Below are 23580 nucleotides of genomic sequence, written 5' to 3'. Positions count from 1 at the left end.
TAGACAAGGGCGGATCCTGAAGGGCCTTGAAGTCATCCTAAGAAGTATGGACTTAATCCTGTAGAGCAGTGCTTCTCAAACTATAGTTTGAGAACTATATCTAAACTATCTATATACTAAACTATCTGACTCACCTGGAGGGCTTGTTAAAAGGCAGATTTCTTGGCCTCACCTGAAAATTTCTGATTCTGTAGAGTGAGTGCCAAGAGTTTGCATTACCCACTGATTCCCTAGAGATGCTTGTGCTACTTATCCAGGAACACATTTGGAGAATTACTACTATAGGTGATACAGAGCCATTGATGTATTTGCGTTTTAGTACCTAACTTCTAGCTTTTTATTTACAACTAAACTAGAAAGAACAGCTAGAATAGTTTAGAAATGGTCTATTGAAACAAGCTGGCTAAGTTTAAGAACTCTAGTAGTGATGGCCTTATGCCAAATTTCCCCTGCAGTTTGATGTGAGTGAGCCTAGAATATCAGCTCCCCTTAATGCTTTCTTCTCTGCTGTTCTGAATCCTGAAATGTTATCAAGAACAGTTAAGGTGATTCAAGAGTAATGTTCATTCAGCTGACTACAACAAAGGACATGAAGTTGATTTGAGTGGGTTGGAAACTGCTATATATAAATAGTACACACTTGGGAGTGATAGATTGGGAGGCTCTGCCTTTTTATTCATTTTGTAAAATTGTGAATCTTGCCCAAGTGTAACTAAACAATTTCTTTTAGAGTATAGATAAACAGTTTTGGAATTTAATATATCAAGTAGAACTGTAGAACTGTAGAATATATCAAGTATGTGTAAATACATATACAAACAAAGTGCTACTTGCAGATAAGCAAAATGATTTCCATTAGGATTTTTTGTTTGTTTGTTTTTGAAACAAGATCTCCCTCGTCACCCTGGCTAGAGTGCAGTGTCGTCATCATACCTCATAGCAACCTCAAACTCCTGGGCTCAAGGGATCTTCCTGCCTTGGCCTCCCTGAGTGCTAGGATTACAGGTGTGAGCCACCGTGCCTGGCCAGAAATTATTTTTTAATGATATTATGTAGCTTCTCTGTCCAATCTGGGATTTAAAGGTGTCCCTGCCTGAAAGAAGTGAGCTAGCTAATCCCTGGACTCTAGAGGAGCTCATGGGATCTTTTCTAATGCTTTGATGTGATCTGATTTTATAGCATAGCAGTAAAGTGATATAAACAGTTCCTAAGTGATTTGAATGACCTAAACTTACAAAAGACCTGCTATAATTGAGTATGTGTGCCTTCCCAAATTCACATGTTGAAACCTAATCACCAAGGTGATAGTATTAGAAGATGGAGCCTTTGGGAGGTGATTAGGTAATGAGGGTTCCACTCTCATGAATGGGATTAGTGACTATGATATTATGAGATATATGTTTATATTTATATTGGTCTCTGTTTCTGGTTCCTGGCTTATAACTCCCATAACCCTTGTTGCAGTCTTTTGTTATAATGTTGGGGCATTTTAGGCCTCAGAAGCAGGCCTCAGGAAATAGGATTTCTCTTTCTTAACTTCTGTCCTCCTTTCACCTGCCCAAGGCAGAACTCTAATCTGATTGTGGGCCATAAGACCCTCATTCCAGAGGGTCCCGCCCCATATGCTGGAGGAAGGAATGCACAGAGAGGCCCTTTTTGTCCAGTGACGTTTGACGTGGTTGTCTTCAATCATGCCTATCTGATGAAGTCTCCATAAAAGGCCCAAGAGGACAGGGTTCAGGGAGCTTCCAGATAGCTGAACACATGGAGGTTCCTGGGGGGCAGCACAGCCAGGGGGGGCCTAGAAGCTCTAACCTTTTCCCTCCCTATACCTCACCCTGCACATCTCTCCATCTGTATCCTTTGTAATATCTTTTATAGTAAACCAGCCACTCTAGCAAATTTTTCAAACCCAAAGAGGGGGGTCTGGGAACCTCAGCTTGAAGCTGGTTGGTCAGAAGTTCCCGAGGCCTGGACTTGCAACTAGTGTCTGAAAGGGGGGCAGTCTTGTGAGACTGAGCATCCGCCTGTGGGATCTGAGGTTATCTGCAGATAGATATGCTCAAGGTCAGGAGTTCAAAACCAGCCTGAGCAAGAGCGAGACCCTGTCTCTACTATAAACAGAAAGAAATTAATTGGCCAACTGATATATATATATAAAAAAAAATTAGCCGGGCATAGTGGCACATGCCTGTAGTCCCAGCTACTCGGGAGGCTGAGGCAGAAGGATCACTCGAGCCCAGGAGTTTGAGGTTGCTGTGAGCTAGGCTGACGCCACGGCACTCACTCTAGCCTGGACAACAAAGTGAGACTCTGTCTCAAAAAAAAAAAAAAAAAAAAAGATAGCATCAGAATTGAATTCAGTTAGAGGGCGCCCAGCTGGTGTTTGCTGCTTGATGTAAGGGGGGAAAAGAACTCCCACGTGCCTGGGTCACTGCAGTCTTCCGTGTTGATTGTTGTGCTGTGAGAACAGAGGAAAAACGCAGTTTTGAGTTGGTTTTTCCTAATAGGGCCTTTATAAAAGAGGCCTCAGAGAGCTGCCTTGCCCCTTCTGTCATGTGAGATCACAGCAAGAAGACACCAAATCTGCCAGTGCTTTGGCCTTGGATTTCCCAGCCTTCAGAACTGTGAGAAATAAATTTCTGTTGTTTATGAGCCACCTAGTCTATGGTATTTTGTTAGAGCAGCCTGAATGGACTAAAACCAGACCTCAGGCTCCCTCCCTGCCCAGCCCTCTTACTGTGAGTACTTCCTCCCCAGTATCACCATCCAGCCCCCATCTGTCCTCTGCTTGGAGGACTAAGGGCTCAGGCACTTGCATTACACTCTTTTTTTTTTTTTTTTTTTTTGAGACAGTCTCACTCTGTTGCCCAGGCTAGAGTGCCGTGGCAATCAGCCTAGCTCACAGCAACCTCAAACTCCTGGGGTCAAGCAATCCTCTGCCTCAGCCTCCCGAGTAGCTGGGACTACAGGTATATGCCACCATGCCCGGTTGATTTTTCATATATATATATATATTTTTTTTAGTTGTCCAGCTAAATTCTTTCTATATATATTTTTTTTAAGTAGAGATGGAGTCTCGCTCTTGCTCAGGCTGGTCTCAAACTCCTGAGCTCAAATGATCCGCCTGCCTCGGTCTCCCAGAGTGCTAGCATTATAGGAGTGAGAGCCACCACGCCCGGCCAGAGGGTTACACTTTTTATAGTATGATTTTATAGTCAACTCCACTCCCACTCTCTTCCCCAAGAAAACCTTAGTTAGTCATTGCATATTCAAACACCTGCTTTTTGTACAAATGAAGGTCAGGTCCAGAGATGTTAAACAACTTACTTGGTTTGAATAGAACTAGTTAGTTACATGCAGATTCAGAACTTGAACCCAGGTCTTGTGATCTTAGTCCCGGACTCTTTCTGCTGTGCTGCCGATTCATACAGGTGGATGCTGTGAGAGTCATGCTCAAAACTCAGACATTGTATGGGCTAGATCTGTGTTCTAAGGGTCTATCCGAAGTCTGTTGAACTCACAGTGCTAATTTGCAAACAGGGTTCTGCTCGTAATTTTATATGTGGATTTGATTGTTGGGATATTATTCCTTTAAATCTGTATTAAAAGCCTTAAAGGCTATATTGCAAGGAGGGCCTTAAACTAAAGGAAGTGCTAGAAGTTCTAGCACTTGAGACATTAAAGGAAAGAAGGAAAAGGCATACAGTAGGCATGCCCTGACTAGGCTGCACAAGGTCTGTGAGGTCTGTACTCTTCTCCATTATAAAGTGAGTGGTTCCGCCATCAACTCCTGCTATGATTTCTGGTTATTCTTCAAATATACTTTGCACTGAAGTGGAGTAACACTTTAAACTGTGGAATTTCAGGTGTTTGGTGCGATAAGAAAATCCCATTTGTTCTTTAAAAAAAAAACAACATACCGGCCTTAAGTTGAAAAGTAAGGTAAATATTTCTTGAGTTCCTGAGCAGCTTTTGAGGTGATTTCCAGGTAATTTTGAAGCACTTTTTGATGATTGGTCATGACTGAGAATTGCTGCCAGCTTCATGTTAGGAGTCAGGTACCATTTTCTCATTTTGAATATTAACTAGTCCCTAAGTAAATATATACTTGTTTCTTGAACTCCTCTATCAAGAGGATTTAGTAAAACTTATAGTTAAATGTACAAGAAAGATTCAGAGGCTGGCCAGTCTGGTAGTGTGCACACAGGTTGAGGAATGTAGGCCCAGCATTTTCTAATGAGAAAGTCCCTGTTCCTTACCTTGGTGGCCTGGGCCTTGTGAGAAAACCTATATACATCTTGAGAAGAGAGTGGAGAAGAAAACCCATGTTGAGGAGTGAGGGAAAGGGGAGGAGCATGTGGTCATGTCCTCTTCCTGGTCACAGAGGCTGTACCTTTGTATCAGTACTTCACGATGGGACTGGGTGGAAGTTGGGGGGAAGGGCGGGATTTGCTTCTCAGGGGACATTTGACAACATTCTGGAGACATTTTTGGTTGTCATCTCTGGGGGAAGGGGTGCTACTGGCATCTAGTGGTAGAGGTCAGGGATGCTGCCAAACAGCCTACGATACACAGGACGGCCCCCACCACACAGAATTATCCTGCCCACCATGTCAGCAGTGCCAAGGGTGAGAAACCCTACTCTGTTACCCATTAAATTCCCCAGTCAGTCTGCTGAGGGTGCTGTTGTTAGGATCCGCATAGAATGTGATAGCATGCTGTAAGAGAAGAAAAATATCTACTGTTGGCATTTTTTTTTTTTTTTTTTTGAGACAGAGTCTCGCTTTGTTGCCCAGGCTAGAGTGAGTGCCGTGGCGTCAGCCTAGCTCACAGCAACCTCAAACTCCTGGGCTCGAGTGATCCTTCTGCCTCAGCCTCCCGGGTAGCTGGGACTACAGGCATGTGCCACCATGCCCGGCTAATTTTTTATATATATATCAGTTGGCCAATTAATTTCTTTCTATTTATAGTAGAGACGGGGTCTCGCTCTTGCTCAGGCTGGTTTTGAACTCCTGACCTTGAGCAATCCGCCCGCCTCGGCCTCCCAAGAGCTAGGATTACAGGCGTGAGCCACAGCGCCCGGCCTGTTGGCATTTTTTAATACCTAGAAAACACAGTGGTGCCATTTTAATCCAGCTATTCTTGTACTATTTCTGGAGGCATAAGTTTGCACTGTAAATTACTTCACTCTCTGTTGCCTCTTCAGAAATAGCACCTAACAGTTGTCCTCTGGTGTTTTTGTTTTACTGCAAGCCACTTCACTTCCTTAAGGAATAACTATATCATGGGCAGAAGATTTATAGCAAAAAGCATTTCTATGATGTTTGTAAGTCCATTGTAATGTATTATAGCCAAAAGGGTTCACCTAACGTCTAATCTAAATGTCTTTTTCAGCAAATCAACTCATTTCCTTTTGTACTAATCTCAGTGGAATCTATACTATCTAGAAGGAAAAAAACAAAATATTTATAATTAATTGCTTTGGAATATTATATCACTTGTGTGTTCATCTAGGCACTAGTTTACAGAGCCACTGCTGTCCAGTGTCTCACTAGCCACTTCCTTTTTAAACTAGGTTAAATGTTGTGTGATTAACCCAGTTTCTAACAATGCATACTGTTGCTACTTAAGACTCTATTAGAGAAACAGCCATATGACTAGTTTGAGCTGGGTCTCCGTGTGTTGATGTGTTGTTGCATACCCACTCGCTTATACTTTTCTTGATGTGAATATTCTTGGGTGAATGGGTTTTCAGGCCACAAAGAAACGTATTTATCTGCATTGCTGGATTTACAAGGATTTTCGCATGCCAGAAGCATGGGCTGCATGAGCTCCATGTTAGTCATTTAACTCTGAACGTGGTATTAGTTTTCTAAGGCAAAAAACAAACAGAACTGTCTGAGCAACAAGCTGCCATTGCATTTGTTAGCAACAAGCTTTGTGATGAGACAATGGCATTGTATTGCCCATTAACAAACAGAATGCATTCCTGTGAGTAGGCGACATTCAAGGGGAACTCAAGAATATTCTTCTGAGCCTTGCAGCTGGGTTTTAGGGAAAAGTTTATTCTCTCTCTTTCTTCCTTCTCTTTGGAATTTGCTTCTAGTTTTTGTCCTCTTAGAAAGGCCTTTAAGCTTTCTTGGTGAAAAAAGAATATGGTGGTTGATAAATGGGTGTCAGTTTCCTCCTGTATATGTCTCTCTCTTTATTAGCATGTTTTAACACAAAATTAAAATTGAAGTCTAGGTTTGTTTTATTAATATAAAAGACAACTTTTGTCTCTGAATTTTAGGGTAATTTAAAATGTTATGTACAGAATTTAGAGTTTAAGGATATATGTTTTAAAAGTGAAAAATTCCCTTAAAAATTAGCTCTTCCAAGCATGCATTTCTTTAGGTACACCCACAAAGCATTTTAGTTTGCAGTAGATTAATTCATATTAATCCTCCCTTTATGGAACTCTGAGATTCTGTTTTTTCCTATTGAGATAAATGCCAGGTTAGTGAGTCCTTTGGTCAAGGTCTCTCCATTAGCCAGGCATAGCACAGGTTCAGAAACCATTATTGAAGTCAAATGAAAATGTCTCCTCAGCACACACATGTGCAAAATCATCCTATGACATCTGATAGATCATCTCCAACAAAGTCATCTATTAACCTGAAGTCTGCCTGTGACCCTTTGTGATAAGTACTGGAAAAGCTGCTTCTGACAGATAAAATTGTTTTATGGTACTAAGTTTTTTCAGTTAATTTGTTCAGCCTACCTAGGTCCTGTTTTATGCATTTGTACGTTTGAGTAGACGTGAGAGGTAGTGATCATGCTAGGGAATCAGAGGTCTGCCGACCTGCAGAACACTACTCAGATTGCACTGCTCGGGAACCAGGAAACAAAATACAGACCCTCTTCTTTTATTATTGGTAGCTCCAGATCTAAGCCAAGTATATTATGACTTATCTCCAGAGAGTGTGATCTGACTTGCCAAATATGTAGTCACCTTATTTAAATCAGAATATTTATATTTCTCTAGCAGTCACCTGGGCCCTGGACATGCTTAATGATCCTGCTGAGCTTCCAAAGTGAGCTTTCTCTTCTGCTCTCCACAGTGGATCCTACACTTCCCTTTCCTCAGGCCTCTGATCACTCACCCTTCACCCTCTCACTCCACACAGGCAGCCTCACTCACCACTGGGAGAAAACTGAATCCATGTGAGGATCTGGGGCAGCTTTTAGCCACCAGTCTGCAAACTTCCCCATGTCTATGTGCACCTATTCTGCCTCCCGTGTCACCTCAGTGGAGAAGTTGGTCTTTTTCCAAAGCTGACCTCATCACCTGTCTTCTGGATTCCATTCCCTATCACCTTCCTTTACTTTTAACTGGTTTATTAAAACCAGCTCAATTCTCTCCCATTAAAAAAAAAAAAAGCCTTTCTTTAACCTAGCCTGTTCTGCACACATAATGCTCAATATTTAGTCATTTTCAAAAATTAATTTTGTATGAGTTTTTTGCTTTTGCTTTAAATTATATAATGTCAACTTAAGGAAACAAACCATTGTAATTATTTTTAAATTAAATTTTAAAAACATTTTGCTCAAGGCTACACAGCTTGCACATAACAGAGCCGGGATTCTAATCCAACTGTAAAGGCAGACTCTACTGAAAGCTCTGCTGGTTTTGACACGGAGGTCACTAGTGATCTTGGCAACAGCAGTGTTTCCCAGTTCAGTAATTGGCTTCACCCTGCCCGTGGCTGTTCATGTTGGGAACCTAGGAACCACATTTGACATCTTTTTTTCCTCTTAATTCTGTAGCAAACTACCCTCCAATCTACATAGCCAGTCACTGGGTCTGCTGTTCTCAAATCTCCAGTCCTCTCTGCTGCCCTTCCAGGACCCTGGTCTAGGCCATCACTACTTCCCTCCCTCCTCCGTGTCACTGCGCTGGTCTTCCACAAGCAGTCTTTCACCTTCCAATCTCTTTTTTTAATCCTGCTTCCTATGTAATCTTTTAAAATACAAACTCATGTATGGCAAATTCTTGCCTAGAACTCATTAAAAGTTTCTTAGTACTCTTGTGCTGAAGACCAGAGTTCTTCCTCCAGCTTATAAGGCTTTGTGTCATCTGGCTTCTGCCTACTTCAGATTCATTTTGGATCTTCTAGCTCCTTTTTTAAAATTTTTTAACTTATAGTACATAATACAATGTAAATACTATGTAAATAGATGTTATATTTTAAAATTTGTATTTTTAAATTTTTGTATATGTTATTGTTTTGTGGGATTTTTGCCAAATATTTTTGATCTGTGGTTGGCTGAATCCAAGGATGCAGAACTGTCTGAGAGGATGGACTGTATGTTTTATTCTCCTTTGTATCCACAGCACAGAGCACTGAGATTGACACCATAATGGACACCAATTCTTTACTGAAAGAATGAATAAATTAATAACTTGAGTTTGGGAGTCAATCAGCTTTGAGTATATTTAACATTAAAATTTCTAAACTAAGGACCAGACCTTGGAATGAATAACACTTCCAAAATAGCATGAGACGTCTGTGGACAAGCCAGCTTGCACTCTGCAGGCAGAAGCTCCCTCTTTCTCTCCCCCTTCTCTCTTTCCTTCTCCTTCTCTCCCCTCCTTCCTCCTTACCTCTTCCCCCATCAAACCTCTTGCATTCTTTAAACTACAGCACTTTTGATTTGTGATTCGGAAATTTCAGAGGAGAATTTTTAAAGAGGAAGCTGCTGCATCCATTTCCTAAACCATTCATTCTAGATCTTCTGGCTCCTTTTGCATCTGCTGTATTCGCCTTCTTTCAGTTCTTCCCAAGCTCTGTTCTTCCTGCCACAGGTTCTCACTTTCACACTGGTTATTCTGTCTGCCACATTCTACTCCAGTATTCATGTTTGTTTGAATATCATTTCCTCAAAGCAGCCTGGGTTAGAATCTCTGTACATGCTTATAAATGAATTTGCATATGTATACATACATATAAAGCTATTAAATATATGTATATCCATACACATGCACATCAATTTGTGAGTGTATGTGTACAGGTTTTTTTAAAAAGTGTTTTATGCTTGAGTAACATTTGTCAGTTGTGTATATAGAAATTATGAGTATTTGTATTTAGGAGTGTATATATATGTATTTATCATGATTACTATGCTATGATTCTGTTTAGTATCCACTGTTGTTCAGAATGTACCACATCAGACACTGATCAGGTTCAGAGTTGTTGTGTTCCCTCTTCTATGCCTTGTCCTCTGACCAGGGATTGTTCATCATTCCTATTCAAGGTAAGGAAACTGCTGCAATGAAAGCTGATCTCCTGAGGGCTAGGAATATGAAAAGGTACATTAACCAACTGACTGTGGCAAAGAAGCAGTGTGAGAAGAGAATCAGGACCCTGGGAGGCCCTAGCTATGACCAGCAAGAGGAAGGGGCCTTGGATGAGGGGGAAGGGCCTCAAAGCCAGAAGGTAGGACTTTGTATTTTCTTGTTTTGATCATCTCAAGTTTATTGTAAACACCAGTATAAACCACATATACAGTCTAACTTTTTAATATTTAACTTAAGATACCTGTTCCATAAGTATGGAATCACATATTTGCTTTTGAGTCAAAGAGCTACATGACTTGGTATCCTTGAGTTCTGTGAACGGTAGGTAATAGGTGTGGTAGGTAGGCGTGGGGTATGTGTGCATGCGTATATGTGTATGTGTGTATTTCCATTTCCCTTTTGTCCTCCCCCAGTCCCAGAAGAGCATATTTATATTTACAGGAGTTCAATAAATTACTCATTATCAACTGGATAAAAATAACCACCTATGAAGTAGTGGGCATGTTAGAAGTTATTTTACTTGACTCTTGCCACATTGCTATGAAACATATTTGGCTTTTTCCTATCTATGTGGCCTTAGGCAAGTTAATTAAATGTACTATTTCATCACCAGAAAAATGAGGCAGAACAAGATTTAAAAAAAAAACACAAACAGATATGGTTGGTTCACAAATCTGAGTTCTTTCTCACTAAACCATAATATTTCAATGACTGTTTTTGTGTAACAAAACTTTGGACTGTCTGTTGATACCAAGTCCTTAAATTATGGTGCTGAGGAAAGTGTTCTAGCTCTACTTTAGTACCTTTCCTAACTCTAAAGGGCCAAGCTTGCCTTCCAAGACCTTGGGCATACTAGGATGCAAGGAAAGCCACAGCACCCCATGAGGAGCTTGGCTGTACCCCTGGGAACAGGACCTCAAGGCAAATGCCAAACTACTCTTTTCGTAATGTGTCATTTAGTCACAGAGAGGCCACCATCAGTATATTAATAATTTAACCCTGGCTACAGCCTCTAACCTCACCTATTCTGATATTTAGTCTCCTAATCTTTTCCTGTTCCACTCTCAGTTTGAGTTTGGCTGCTTCTCCTTGACTTCCCCTGCCTTCCTATTCCAGTGATGAGACTTTACCTTCTTACTTGTTTCTCCCCTAGTCTTCAGAGCTGCTTCAGGAAGCTCTTTGCCCCATCTTGGACCAACCCCAGCATAGGCCAGAGTTGTACAGCATCTTTACACGGTGGTGCAAATGCAGCTCCAAGGAACTCTTGTCTTATGGAAGGGTCCCCTGACCACTGGAGGTCTGTTTATTTTTCTATCAGTAAATACACCTTTCTGAGATTTTGGCTTTGTAGTCCAAAGTAGAAACTTCACATTTTGGTGAACTTTAGAGAGAGAGTAGATTTGACAGGTTGAATACTGCCTCTCTTCCTTCTCCTCCTCAGCTTTTGGCTTCTTAAGTAAATTTGTAGCCACATTTCTCATAGATGAGTTCTTTGTCTTATGTCCTGGTCATTCATCATTGAGCAGCCATTTATTGAGGGCCCACAATCCCTTACTTGTGGTGCTAGGTACTAAGATATAAAATGAATTATCTCTGTTCTCAAATAATCCCATATAATTATAAAATAAAAAGGTTAGTGATCCAGTAGAGATATGAGATAAATACCTAGGAGAGCTACCTAGTCAAAAGATGATATACTTTTAGATGTTATGGTAAAGGACAACCTTGAGAAAGATAAAGGAGGCTCATTTTAGAAGAATTGAATGGGATTTCAAAAGAGGTTATCTGGCAGTGTTTAATAGAAGTGGCCTTAATCCAGTAACACCTCCATTTCTAATTTGTACTTCTCAGATATTCAGGAAAGGAGAAACTCATTTCCGTTGAATGGTTTACCCTCAGAGTAAAACTATTTCCTCTAGTCTTCAGGCTGGAAGGCTCAGATAATAGTGCAGAATTCCAATATTTATGGTGATTTGCTATTCTAAAGGTAATACTGGTTAGTTTGGGGCCATTCTGATATCTTCATAAGTGGGAAAAACATTTTTGCTATGACCTAGTCATATCACATCCTGAGGAATTACCACTGACTTTATTTGAGAACCTAGATTTTAAATAAGATGAGTCCTCCAGTTAAAAGAGATTGTCAGAGTGAATTTGTTTAAAAAAGGCAAGACTGACTTACATGTTGCTTATAAGAAACTAAACATAAAGACACACATAGGTTGAAAGTAAGAGGGGAAAAAGACATGCCATGTAAATACTAGACATAAGAAATCTAAAGTAGCTAATATTAATGCCAGACAAAGTAGGCTTTAGAACAGGGAATATAACCAGAAATAAAGAACATTTCATTATGATAAAGGAGTCAGTTCATCAAGAAAACGTGATAATCCTAAATATGTTTGCAATCAGTAAGAGACTTATAATATACAGGACATAAAACCTGACAGAAGTGAAAGGAGAAAAAGGTTTTCATGTACCACAATTATAGTTGGAGACAATAACACCTCTCTCTTGGTAATTGATAGAACAGATAATCACAGAATCAGTAAGAATATAGACTATTTGAACAACACTAACAACCAACTGGAACAAATGGACATTTATAGAATACTTGTCCTAACAATAGCAGAATGTACATTTTTCTCAACTGTACATTGAACATTGACCAAGAAAGACTATATTACTGGACAAAAAAACAAGGTCTAACAAATTTAAAAGGATTAAAACTGTACAAGTGTCTTTTTGATACCTGTACCCAAATTTTTATCATAAAAAAATTATACAATTCACAATTGCAAAGATGTGGAATCAACCTAAGTGCCCATCAATTCATGAGAGGGTAAAGAAAATGTGGTGTATATATACCAAGGAGTACTACTCAGCTGTAAAAAGGAACGAAATAATGTCATTTGCAGCAACTTGGATGGAACTGGAGAACATTATCCTAAGTGAAGTATCTCAGGAATGGAAAAACAAACACCACATGTTCCCACTAATAAATGGGAGCTAAACGATGGGTACACATGGTCATACAGGGGTGTAAACGACATTGGAAACTAAGAAGGGGAGAGGGTGAAAGTAGGGTGATGGATAAAAACTTACCTCTTGGGTACAGTGTACACTATTCGGACGACAGACACACTAAAAGTTGTGACTTCAGCATTATACAATTTATCCATATAACAAGAACATTTGTATGACCTAATATTTTGAAATAAAAATTATAAAAAACAAAAAAATACAAGGGAAAATAAAAGAGAAAACATAAGTGGTCATTAAGCAAAATGTATAAAAAATTAAAAAAAAAAAGATTAGAACTATACAGAGTTTGTTCTCTGACCACAATAAAATTTAATTGGAGATCAATAATAGAGGTTTGGAAAATTCCCAAATATTTGGAAATATAAACAATGTATCTAAAGTAAGGCTTTGATCAAAGAAGAAATCATAACATAAATTAGCAACTATTTTGAATGGAATGAAATGAAAATACAATATGTCATTATTTGTGGGATGTAGCTAAAGCAGCCTTTAGAGGGAAATATATAGCTGACACTTGAACAATGTGGGGATTAGGGGCACCAAAACTCCCACAGTCTAAAATTTACATATAATTTTTAACTCCTCCAAAACTTAACTAACAGCCTACTGTTGACCAGAAAAGTCTTACCCATAACATAAAGTCGATTAACACATATTTTGTATGTTATAGGTGTTACATACTGTATTCTTAAAATACAGTAAGCTAGAGAAAAGAAAATGTTAAGAAAATCATAAGGAAGAGAAAATAGATTCACTGTTCATTAAGTGGAAATGGATCATTACAAAAGTCTTCATTCTTCATGTTGAGCAGGCTGAGGAAGAGGAGGGGTTGGTCTTGTCTCGGGTGGCAGAGGCAGAAGAAAATCTGTGTATAAGTAGACCTATGCATTTCAAAGCCATGTTGTTCAGGGGTCAGCTGTACTTGTTTAATGCTTATATTAGAAGAAAGGTATTGAAATCAGTGATCTAATCTTCCACCTTAAGAAGCTACAAATTAAAAAACTAGAAGAGAAGAGAGAAGATACACATTACCAAGATTGAGAATGATCTACCAGGACATCTCTGTAGATGCTATACACATTAAAATGATCATAAGGAAATATTATGAACAACTTTAAACCAGTAAATTTGGCATTTTGAATGAAATGGACAAATTCTTTGAAAGATACAAATTACTGAAACTGATTTGAAAAGACATAGAAAATAACCCAAGATGTATTAAAGAAAATCAATCCATAATTAAAAACCTTCCCACAAAGAAAATTCCAGGCTTAGATCATTTCACTGGTGAATTCTATTAAATATTTAAGGAAGAAATAATAACCAATCTTAACCAAACTCTTTTAAAAAATGGAAAAGAAGAGAACTCCTCAACTCATAGGAGATGAGCATAACTTTGATACCAAACCAGAGAAAAAGATTAAAAGGAAAGAAAACCATAGACTGAGGTCCCACATGACCCTAGACAGAAAAGTCTTTAGTAAAGTATAAGCATTAATAAATCAAATCAAGCAATATATAAGTAGAAAAATAATTTTAAGATAGTTCTCTTGATAGTGGGTCCTTAGTGTAAACATTGCATACTTCATTTATTTGTGATATTATCAAGCTTTGATGGAATATTTATTTTTTGAACAGCTTTATTAAGGTATAATGACATGCAGTGCATTACACATGTTTAAAGTATTCAATTTGATAAATCCTGACACATGTATACACTCCTGAAACCATCATCACAATCAAGATAGTATCTATCACCCACAGATATATTTTTGTACCCTTTGTAATCTCTTTTGACCCCAGTTGAAATCCACTGCTAATCCTTTCATCCATATTTACTCAACTAGAAAGTGATCTCTTAACTATTCTGATTTTTTGGCATCTGCCAGCGCCTTCTTTCTCTTGGCCAAAATCCTGGTTCAGACACTTCTTGATTAGTTTTTGTTGTTATCTGCTGTGATTCACAACGGCTATTGTATGTCTCACAGAGGTGGTGGTATTGCCTTTTCACTGATAAAGAAACTGGAGCTCAGAGTGATGGAGTGGTATAGAGCTCCTGGGACTGGAAAGTAGCAGAATCAGGATTCAAACCTCAGGATGTCTAGTGCTTCAGCCTGAGCAGTTTTAGCTGTACAGTGTTGCCATCCTATCTTGCTTTGTTTTCATCCTAAGATGAAAACCAAAAATCTGTATTACCTTATTTTTTTTAATAAAGTAGCACCCCTCAAATGGCCCCAAAATGGAAAGATGGAAGAGTTTAAGGAAAATAAAGGGAGTAGAAGAAATGAAAATATATGGAGGTTGGAAATCAGTGGCAATAAATGTCTGACCTTTTCTTTAAGGCCAGTTTGCTTATCAGTTTATTTGATCCATAGCTTTATCTAAAATAAGCACTATTGAATGTAGCCCAGGACTCTAAATTTGCATGTGAAAAATTTCCTGACTCTCTTTGTTGATGCTGGAGTTGTTGGCCTTCTTCCCTAGCCAGCATTGCTGTGCGGGTTCCTTTAAACCTCTTTGGAGCACATACAGTTAGGATTTGTACTTCAAAATGCTTCACTGGTAGGGTTTACACAAAGTAAAGATAGATGTTATGATGTCCCAAAGTTAGTAAACTGACTGAATACCAGTGGGTCTGAAATATTTATGGAAACTAATTCTTTATAGCCTATGGAAGAGTTGAGTGTAATACATTGATTGTATGCTCTTGATTTTATAAACAGTGTACAGTAACATTTCTGGAAATTTACCAACTGCCATGATCTTAATTTTAAAAATTTCAAAATACAAGTTTTTATTTAATTGCATTAGAGCTCCACTTATTAGATGTAATTTTTTTTATTACTAATTCATAACTAAGGATATGGGCCTTAAATTCCCTCTAAATTAATTTGAGGCATTCTCTTAATTAATTGAGTCATGAGGTATTGTGAAGGTCATCTGTTTTCTCTTATTATAGCAGTCCATACTCAAGATTGTTCCTTCAATGTCTTTAAATAGGTTGCTTTTTCTTTTTCTCTGAGTATGCAAAATAGTAAACAAAGGAATAGGTGAGTTGATTTTGATACCCATATAGTGGAATACACCAATTAAAGTGATGCTTACAAGAGATTTTTTAATGAATGTGATATTATAAACAAAAAGGCAAGGTAAATCATTTTTAGATTCCTCAATTATGTAAAAATAATTTTGGAAAGCAAAAATGCCAAACAGTTTATAGTTTCCTGCTCTTTTATACATTTCTCTTCAATTTTCCTATTATTGGCACTTACTGCTTTTAGAATAGAATGTGTATCCCATAGGGCAGAAATTTTTTTCTGTTTCATTTCCTAGAACTGTACCTGCTACCACATAGATATCAAATAAATTGCTCTTCAGTGAATGAATGATTGATAGAAAATTGATATTTTTTGGTTATGTGCATTTTGAAAATTCAATAATTCAATAATTCCATTCAAATAACTCCATTCAAATGGAATTCAAAATTCCATTTAAAATTTAGGAAGGTGATAGAAGAGATATATCAATTTACCCAGAGTACTGTATTATATTGGCTATGACCTTAAAAAAATGCATCTTTTCCTAAATGTAGAAATTAATCCATTAGAAGTTAAAACAAACTGGTATTTAAAATTTGATTTTTAAAAATTTTTTCTTAAATTCTCTTAATAGATTCTTCAATTTGAGGATATCTTGGCCAATACTTTCTACAGAGAGCACTTTCGAAGGTACATGGAAAGGATGGACAAGAGAACTCTGATTAGTTTTTGGGAGTCTGTGGAACATTTGAAGAATGCTAACAAGGTGGTGTATATACGCTCAAAGGAATAGTAATCAGTAGCTGGTGAAAACTTGTATGTGAGGCCGTGTATCTGTTTTTCTCAGTGAAGCTGTAAGATAAGTATACATAAAGGAATATCTTAAACCAAATATAATATTGGCATTATGTTCCAGCCCATAATGGCAAATAAAATTATATTTTTACAGAAGATGCTTTCAAATGTATAGTTAAGGGGAAAAAAGATTTATAAATGTACCAAAAGATTCAATTTGGTTTTCAGGTAGTTATTTTTTAACACACTATAAAAAAACTATATATATATATATATTCACATTGCTGTTATAATGAATTTGGCCTTGTTACCTACATTCAGTGTCCTAACATTGCCGATCATGTGCATTTTGCACTACTACTTTTATTTCATTTAAAATATGATTGAGTAAAAGAACATAAACATTTTTGTTAACATATGCGTCTTACAATGAAGAACCCAACAATAAACATGGTGCTTTGCATTTGGCAAGTTCTTAATATGTGTTTAAAAATTTTATATATATATATATTCTTTATGTATACAGCCCCCCTCTTCTTTTATCTGTGGTTTCCACATCTGTAGATTCAACCAACAATGGACTGGAAATATTTGGGGGGGAAATTACACTGTACTGAACAAGTACAGATCTTTTTTTTTCTTGTCATTATCCCCTAAAAAATACAGTATAATAACTATTTACATAGCATTTACATTGTATTAGGTATTATAAGTAATCTAGAGATGACTTAAAGTGTATGAAAGGATGTACATAGTTTATGTGCAAGTACTATAACATTTTATATTAGGGACTTGAGCATCTGCAGATTTTGGTATCTGCGGGAAGTCTTGGAACCAATTCTCCACAGATACCAAGAGACAACCATATATGTATGTCTGTGTCTGTAAACATAATATGTATAGTATATATATGACATTATATTATGTCAGTATATGACATTTTGAGGGGTTTATTAAAATAAACACATAGAGCATTTTGTACATTGAATTACTCATTTGTATATGAACGTTGCTAGAATACTAATTTAAAATATAAATCACAAAATCACATTGGTTAAGGAACTAAATACAGTCTTGTAATATTTTTAAATCTTCTTAAGAATGCCTGTTATTATTAATTTACAAGCCACAAATTACCTCATTTTACCCAATATTGAATTTGCCAACTTTATTACTCATTTTTTTTTAATTTTTTTATTTTTTTTATTTCAGCATATTATGGGGGTAAAGATTTTAAGGTTTCAATAAGTGCCCATTTCCCCCTTATTACTCATTTTAATTACCACTCTTGACTCCAAATGACTTCTGGCTGCTCTCAAAAGATTATCATAAAGAGCATTCTAAAGAAATTTTCTTAAACTACAGAAGACAATTTGAAAAATTTCAGTGGGAGAGCCTATATCTTCCTCAAAATAGCCTTATTTTGACCTACCAACACTGGTTTGGATATAAACATTCTGGGATGTTTGTTAAATTAGTTCAATTCATTAAGTTGTATGTCTTTGCTTCTTGCTACTGTTGAAACTTTATATGACATTCCTGGAGTTAATGAAATGCCTCTAGAGGAAATGTAAAGATTATGTTAACCAGACAAGATGTTTGCATTTCCGAAGTAGGCTGGTGGGGCCCATGTGTGCTGCTGAAGACTGTGCTGTCTAATGTAAGCTTGATTAGGATGGAGTCATTCTGAAGAATATTTTTCTTGTTTTTTAAAATTGCACAATCATATTGACTTTCTGGGGTAAGAAATGGCACTTCTAATTATTTATGTTAGATAAAAAGTCAAATAGGATTTCACTGATAAATTTTCTCCCCGTGAAATTGAGATTTATGCAAAGGAATCCATTACAGGAAGAGAACTGTTCTCATTCTTATTTTTTCCCTCCATTGCTTAAAAGAAATTGCACGTTAAGTATTCAACATGAAGTATTCATTTTAAGGAACCAGTTAGTTTTTTTTTGTTTGTTTGTCTTTTTCAGAATCTGACATTTACCCTTTGGCCCTGAATTTGGACACAAAAGCCTAAGCCCCACAGTGGTACCAGCAGCAGGGTCCATCCTAAATGTCTTCCTTCCAGCTTTAAAATGCAGGCAATTCAGAGGAAAATAATTTCTCTCAGAGATGATATTCCTTACCTCTCTTTCTTCATCTTCCTTTCTTTTCAGAATGAAATCCCACAATTAGTCGGTGAAATTTATCAGAATTTCTTTGTGGAAAGCAAAGAAATATCTGTGGAAAAATCGCTTTACAAAGAAATCCAGCAGTGTCTTGTAGGAAATAAAGGTATTGAAGTGTTCTGCAAAATCCAAGGAGATGTTTATGAGACGCTAAAGGATAGGTATTACCCTTCATTTATTGTCAGTGACCTATATGAGAAATTAATGATGAAAGAGGAAGAAAAACATGCCTCATGGTTGACTCCCAACAAGGATGAAACGGTGAGTCACATTTAACTTTTTGTTCCCTTTTCAGTGGATAAGCTGATGATGACGTGGGCTCATATTGTATGAGCCAAATTTGATGTACACCTTCGTCTTTTAATATACAGGACTTTAAATCAAATAAAAAGTAAACTTGAATTACTTTGCTGCTGCTTATGTACTTCTTTCTTCCCTTTTTGTCCTTCTGACCTACATGCTGCCACCTGCCAGCATTGAGTCAGAGACCTCCTGCCCTGTCTGTTTTAGACACACCCCTGCTTTGACTCTTGAAAAGTGAGGGTGGAAAGTCTGTGGGGTGGGATATTTGTGGCTTAGACCAGCTAAGGGAATCTGTAGCATGTAGTCCAGCCCCAGAATAGAGAAGGGGTGGGGGAAAAACGAGGAGAAAAAGGGAATGTGGGTGGTGTTACAGGAAATATTTTGAAGTTTAAAAAAAAAAAATCAGATGAAATTAAATGCTCTGAAAGAAACCTTGCTGAGGCATACTTTAAGTCTAGTTTTCCTGCAGTATGTTTGATCATTTTGGATAGCTCTAGTCACCATCTATCATTTACTATTAGTGGTTTATAAGAGCTTATAAGATTTGTGTGAAGAAAAAGCTTTTTTTAGTCATCTTACATAGAAATATTATAGTTTATCATGGATTTTTTTCTGCCCAGTTCACTGTATCTCTAATCCTAACGAATCAAGTACGTACTTGCTCTTTTCCTGGTATTAGAAGTCAGCTTGCAATTTCTGAACTGTTGATTGTATGATCTTCATTTAGACTCTTTTTAAAAATTTTTTGACATGGTTTTTTACATGTAAAACCATTGAACTGTGATTGGTCCAAAAATCCCTACTTCTTGCATTTTATTTTTGCTAGGTCACAGTTTGTTTTAACTGTGTTCTCTCTCTACTTCAGAACTTAAAATGGTAAACACTATAGCAAATGCTATAAACAAGGTTATTCAAATTAATAAGAACACCTATACCCAACAGATAAACTGAATAAGGACTTGAACTAACAGTTAACATGAGAGGTAACAGTAAACACATGAAAAAATGTCCACCTTCCCCTAGGATTCAAAGAAAGCTAATATATATTACTGACCTTTTGAGAATGCCTAACTCTTTATCCAAATAATCTCTAGATATGAAACTTTTAGAAACTTAGCCTAAGCAAATAATTAAAATATAGGAAAAAAGTTTACACATGCAATAGCATTATTAGGCATCTACCTAAAAGAGCATAAGACATTCTATAATAAAGACATCTGCACCTGAATGTTTATGGCAGCACAATTCACTATTGCAAGGACGTGGAAACAACCCAAGTGCCTGTCAATTCATGAGTGGATTATTAAAATTTGGTATATGTTTACAATGGAATATTACTCAATTCAAAGAAACCACAGTGAGCTAGCACCACTTATGTTATCCTGGATTGAGCTTAAGCTCATTATCCAAAAGGAGGTAACACAAGATTGGAAAAATGGGCTCCACATGTACTCGCCATCAAATTGGTAATGATTAACACTATGGTGCGCAAATGGTGGTGGTGTTCACCAGGGATTCAGGAGTTGAGGAAGTAGACCCACATCTGAGGGAAGTGGTAAGCGTTGTGGAGAGGAAGGGCATACCTCTAACCCTCGCTAGGGAGAGGCAATGATATAAAATGCTACCAAAATGTTTGTGTTCTCATATTTTCTTGGGAAAAAAAAAGTTTACACGTGATGGAGTTTGTTTTAGTATATCTGGGATAACAAAAATGCAGAATCAACCCCATAGCAAAGGTGTCAATAGGAATATGCCTCAGTATATTATCAGTTCAATAGAACACAATGCGGCCATAAAAACTATAATTTTAAGACTGTAATACCCTCAATACCCAGCAATACATATATGAAAATGAATACAAGGTATAGAATTATGTCATTATGTAGATACTTATAGACAAGTAGAAAGAACATACAGAATGAAAACAGCTTTTTTTCTGTGACTATCAATACTTTATTTTTCTTTGAAAAAAATTTAATGTTTGTTGCAATTAATGAAAATTAGAAGAAAAAATTCTGGAAGAAAGATAAGGAGTATACAAACAAGGAGATGATTACCAGCAGTTCTGTTCAGTGCCCTGCATGCTGTTGCTGCCTTTGAATCTAATGAATATGCTGTTTGATAATCCAGATTTTTCCAAGTTATATAGTTCTTCGCAAATATTAAGTCACTTTCAAGTGTTAGCTATTTTACTTATAAAATAATCTACCTATTTATTTATAAATTACATCTTCAAGAGAAGGACTGAAGAAAGTAAATGCTGAAAATACTCTTACTAGTGGGAATTTGGAAAAATTTTTTTTAAGGGGACTTGCATGAGTTTTATATTCTTAGGAGACTGGAAAGGAGACAAATCTTGGTGTCTTTGCCAAAGATTAGGTACAGAATATTACGGTGGAGTTGACAAGATAACTCGGTTGCCTTCCCTTGTTTCATGCAGATTTCCATAGGATTTTTCCTCCTTTCTTCTTTAGGCTATTAAATGTTTCCTTTTTTACTATAATTATGATTACCAGTTTCTTTGGTTCCAAATACTTTGATTTTTCTCTTTGCTGAGAAAAAGCAGTCTGCCTCTAAGCTTCCTATTTCAGTATTCTTTTCTTACTTTGGAACAATGTATTGTAATGATACGGAATCTATACAGTAGGTAATGTTAAATTTTCTATCATTTTAGGATAATGGTGATATGTGACTTTTCCCCCACAGGGTCCAGGATGTGAGGCTAGTGAGGAAGCTGTAGATGAAGGTACCAGTGGGATTAATGAACAAGCCAGTTTTGCTGTAAACAAGCTACGAGAACTAAATGAGAAACTTGAATATAAAAGGCAAGCTCTAAATTCTATTCAAAATGCACCAAAACCTGACAAGAAGGTAACTTTTGCTTTCAAGGTTGTCTTTGAAAGTTTTCATTTGTCTAATTTTATAGAGTAGTTTTCAGTTTCTGTTGAGAAGTGTCAGTTTCTTTAAAAAGATTTTTTTTTTTAACTGTTAGCAAGTTCCATTGTTACTTTTGTTTTTATTTTTTTCTTCTAGGATAGAATTAGAAAGCATTTGTTTTTAATCTTTTATGATTTGGAGTTTTTCTTAGTCATCCACTGGAACTCTGTGTTCCTTGTGTCAGGCTTGCTTGCAGCGCCTTTGGGGAAGCGGGTGTTAAGCTTTCTCTTGTGCTAAAGTCATTTTTGGAAGTAAGTTAAATTCTCAAGGACAATCTTTTGAAAAAAAATTTTTTTTTCAACTCCTACAGGTACAATTTAGGGAACCTCACCGAATTATGCAAGAAATAAATTGTTTTTCTAAAAGCCAACAGAATTTGAAAGTTTAAAAATGTAAAGATCATATCATTAATTGGCATTTTTCAAACCCAAGCCTTTTGTTTTGTGTTTATGCCTCTTTAGAGTTCAACAAAGAGGTTTCTCTAATAGAGATGTGGCTGATGCTCTTGGTGTCTGCCAAATTGGTCCCCTCTGGCACTTTCTGAATGTTTGAGGGTTTCAAGCAGTCCAACAGGAAAGCAACTTTGAATAAAACAATTTCAGTGAGTCACATTGGGTTTCCTGTGAATATGTCCCCAGCCCTTTTGAACCCTCTTTAATACTTCTTTCGTGGACATTCAGATGCTTATGTAGTAAGAGAATATTCCTGAAACAAGATGTAAGGAAAATAATGTATTATGAGCCTATCAACAATTTATAGTTAAAATACTTATTCATTTATCATCTAGTTATTGTCTAAACAAGTACGTTTTCTTTAAAAAAAGAAAAAAGTCCTACAAAGACATACGGTCTTTGTTAGTAGCAATCTTTTTACAGAATCGTGAAGGAAATGGAAGTTTAATGTGAAAGTCACTTTAATTGTTAGTCATACTCTGAAAACAAATAGCCAGGTTTCCTGGGTTGTCAAAAGAAATAGGTTCATTCTCTCCCTTATGAGGAGTCATTCCCAGTTAGTACGCATAGGACTTGGAAAGCCCTGCTGTCTCCGTAGGGACAAGAACAAGCATCTTTGAGATGATAAACAGAATTAGCTGGCATGGTAGATAATCAGTATCTGCAATATGGCATGGTCTTTAAGAACAGTTGTCTTGTTTATTCTGGATTCATCTCATTATAAACTAAAATGTATTTATGGGTAGCAGTATGAAAGACGAGCTAGAGAATGTTCACTGAATTATTTTCTGTTTGGTTCATCATTTGGTTGAAAGACATCAGCCTCTCTGTCGCGCCCGCCTCTGCAGCAAGGAAGACGCGGCAACCGGAGTTCTTCTGACCGTGCTTTAATGGGGTTCCCTTTAAGCTTACATGATACGGAAGGCCCTGAGCACAAGCTCTCACACACTTATATACTCTAAGGAAGGAGGGAAGTGATGGGGATAGGTTAAAAGCGCGCGAGGGTTATTACTGATAGGCCAAGCCAAGATCCTTCATATGCATACTTAATGAGACAGGAAAAGCCCCTACACCTGCGCGGTTCACCCTGTTTATCAGTCCTGTAGTATCGGCATTACCAGGAAGCCGGCGCCATCTTGCAATGGCGTTAACACCGCGCCCCACACCTCTCTTAAAAGAACTTACGATAATCATGGCATAAACATTCTGAGGTATAACTATGTGAAAGAATTCTCAAGAAACTTAGATTCAGTGATATTATAGCTTAATTTGAACACTAATCTAATCAGATCATCTTCCCACGCATATATAGTGGTACAGACTTCTTCCCCTCAAAAAAAGAAAGGCAGGGGCTCCATTAATCATCCTTCTTCTCTCACAAATCCTACACCAGCAGTGTAATTAGCTACTGGATGTCAAGTTAGCCTTTTAGTTTGATTTCTTGAAATCTGCCCAGGTTTTATTTTTTTCTCTACAGAGATTTTTTGTGT

The 23580-nt window shown here is 37.2% G+C and overlaps 1 protein-coding gene across 4 annotated transcripts in view; it reads left to right on the top strand.

The window, feature by feature from the left end:
* The window catches only part of SNX25 (sorting nexin 25), a 115152-nt gene that overhangs the window by 67857 nt on the left and 23715 nt on the right, over positions 1–23580 (top strand). For all 4 annotated transcript variants that reach the window (XM_076010679.1, XM_076010678.1, XM_076010677.1 and 1 more), the window contains exons 7-10: positions 9301–9482; positions 16061–16192; positions 18387–18659; positions 21408–21572. In XM_076010679.1, the coding sequence (XP_075866794.1) occupies positions 9301–9482; positions 16061–16192; positions 18387–18659; positions 21408–21572 (752 nt within the window). The remainder of the gene's footprint in view (positions 1–9300; positions 9483–16060; positions 16193–18386; positions 18660–21407; positions 21573–23580) is intronic.

Source organism: Microcebus murinus, chromosome 15, assembly GCF_040939455.1.
Source record: "Microcebus murinus isolate Inina chromosome 15, M.murinus_Inina_mat1.0, whole genome shotgun sequence".
NCBI classification, from domain to species: domain Eukaryota; kingdom Metazoa; phylum Chordata; class Mammalia; order Primates; family Cheirogaleidae; genus Microcebus; species Microcebus murinus.
The sequence above is the reverse complement of the archived record's forward strand: the minus strand, read 5'-3'. Positions and strand labels throughout refer to the sequence as shown.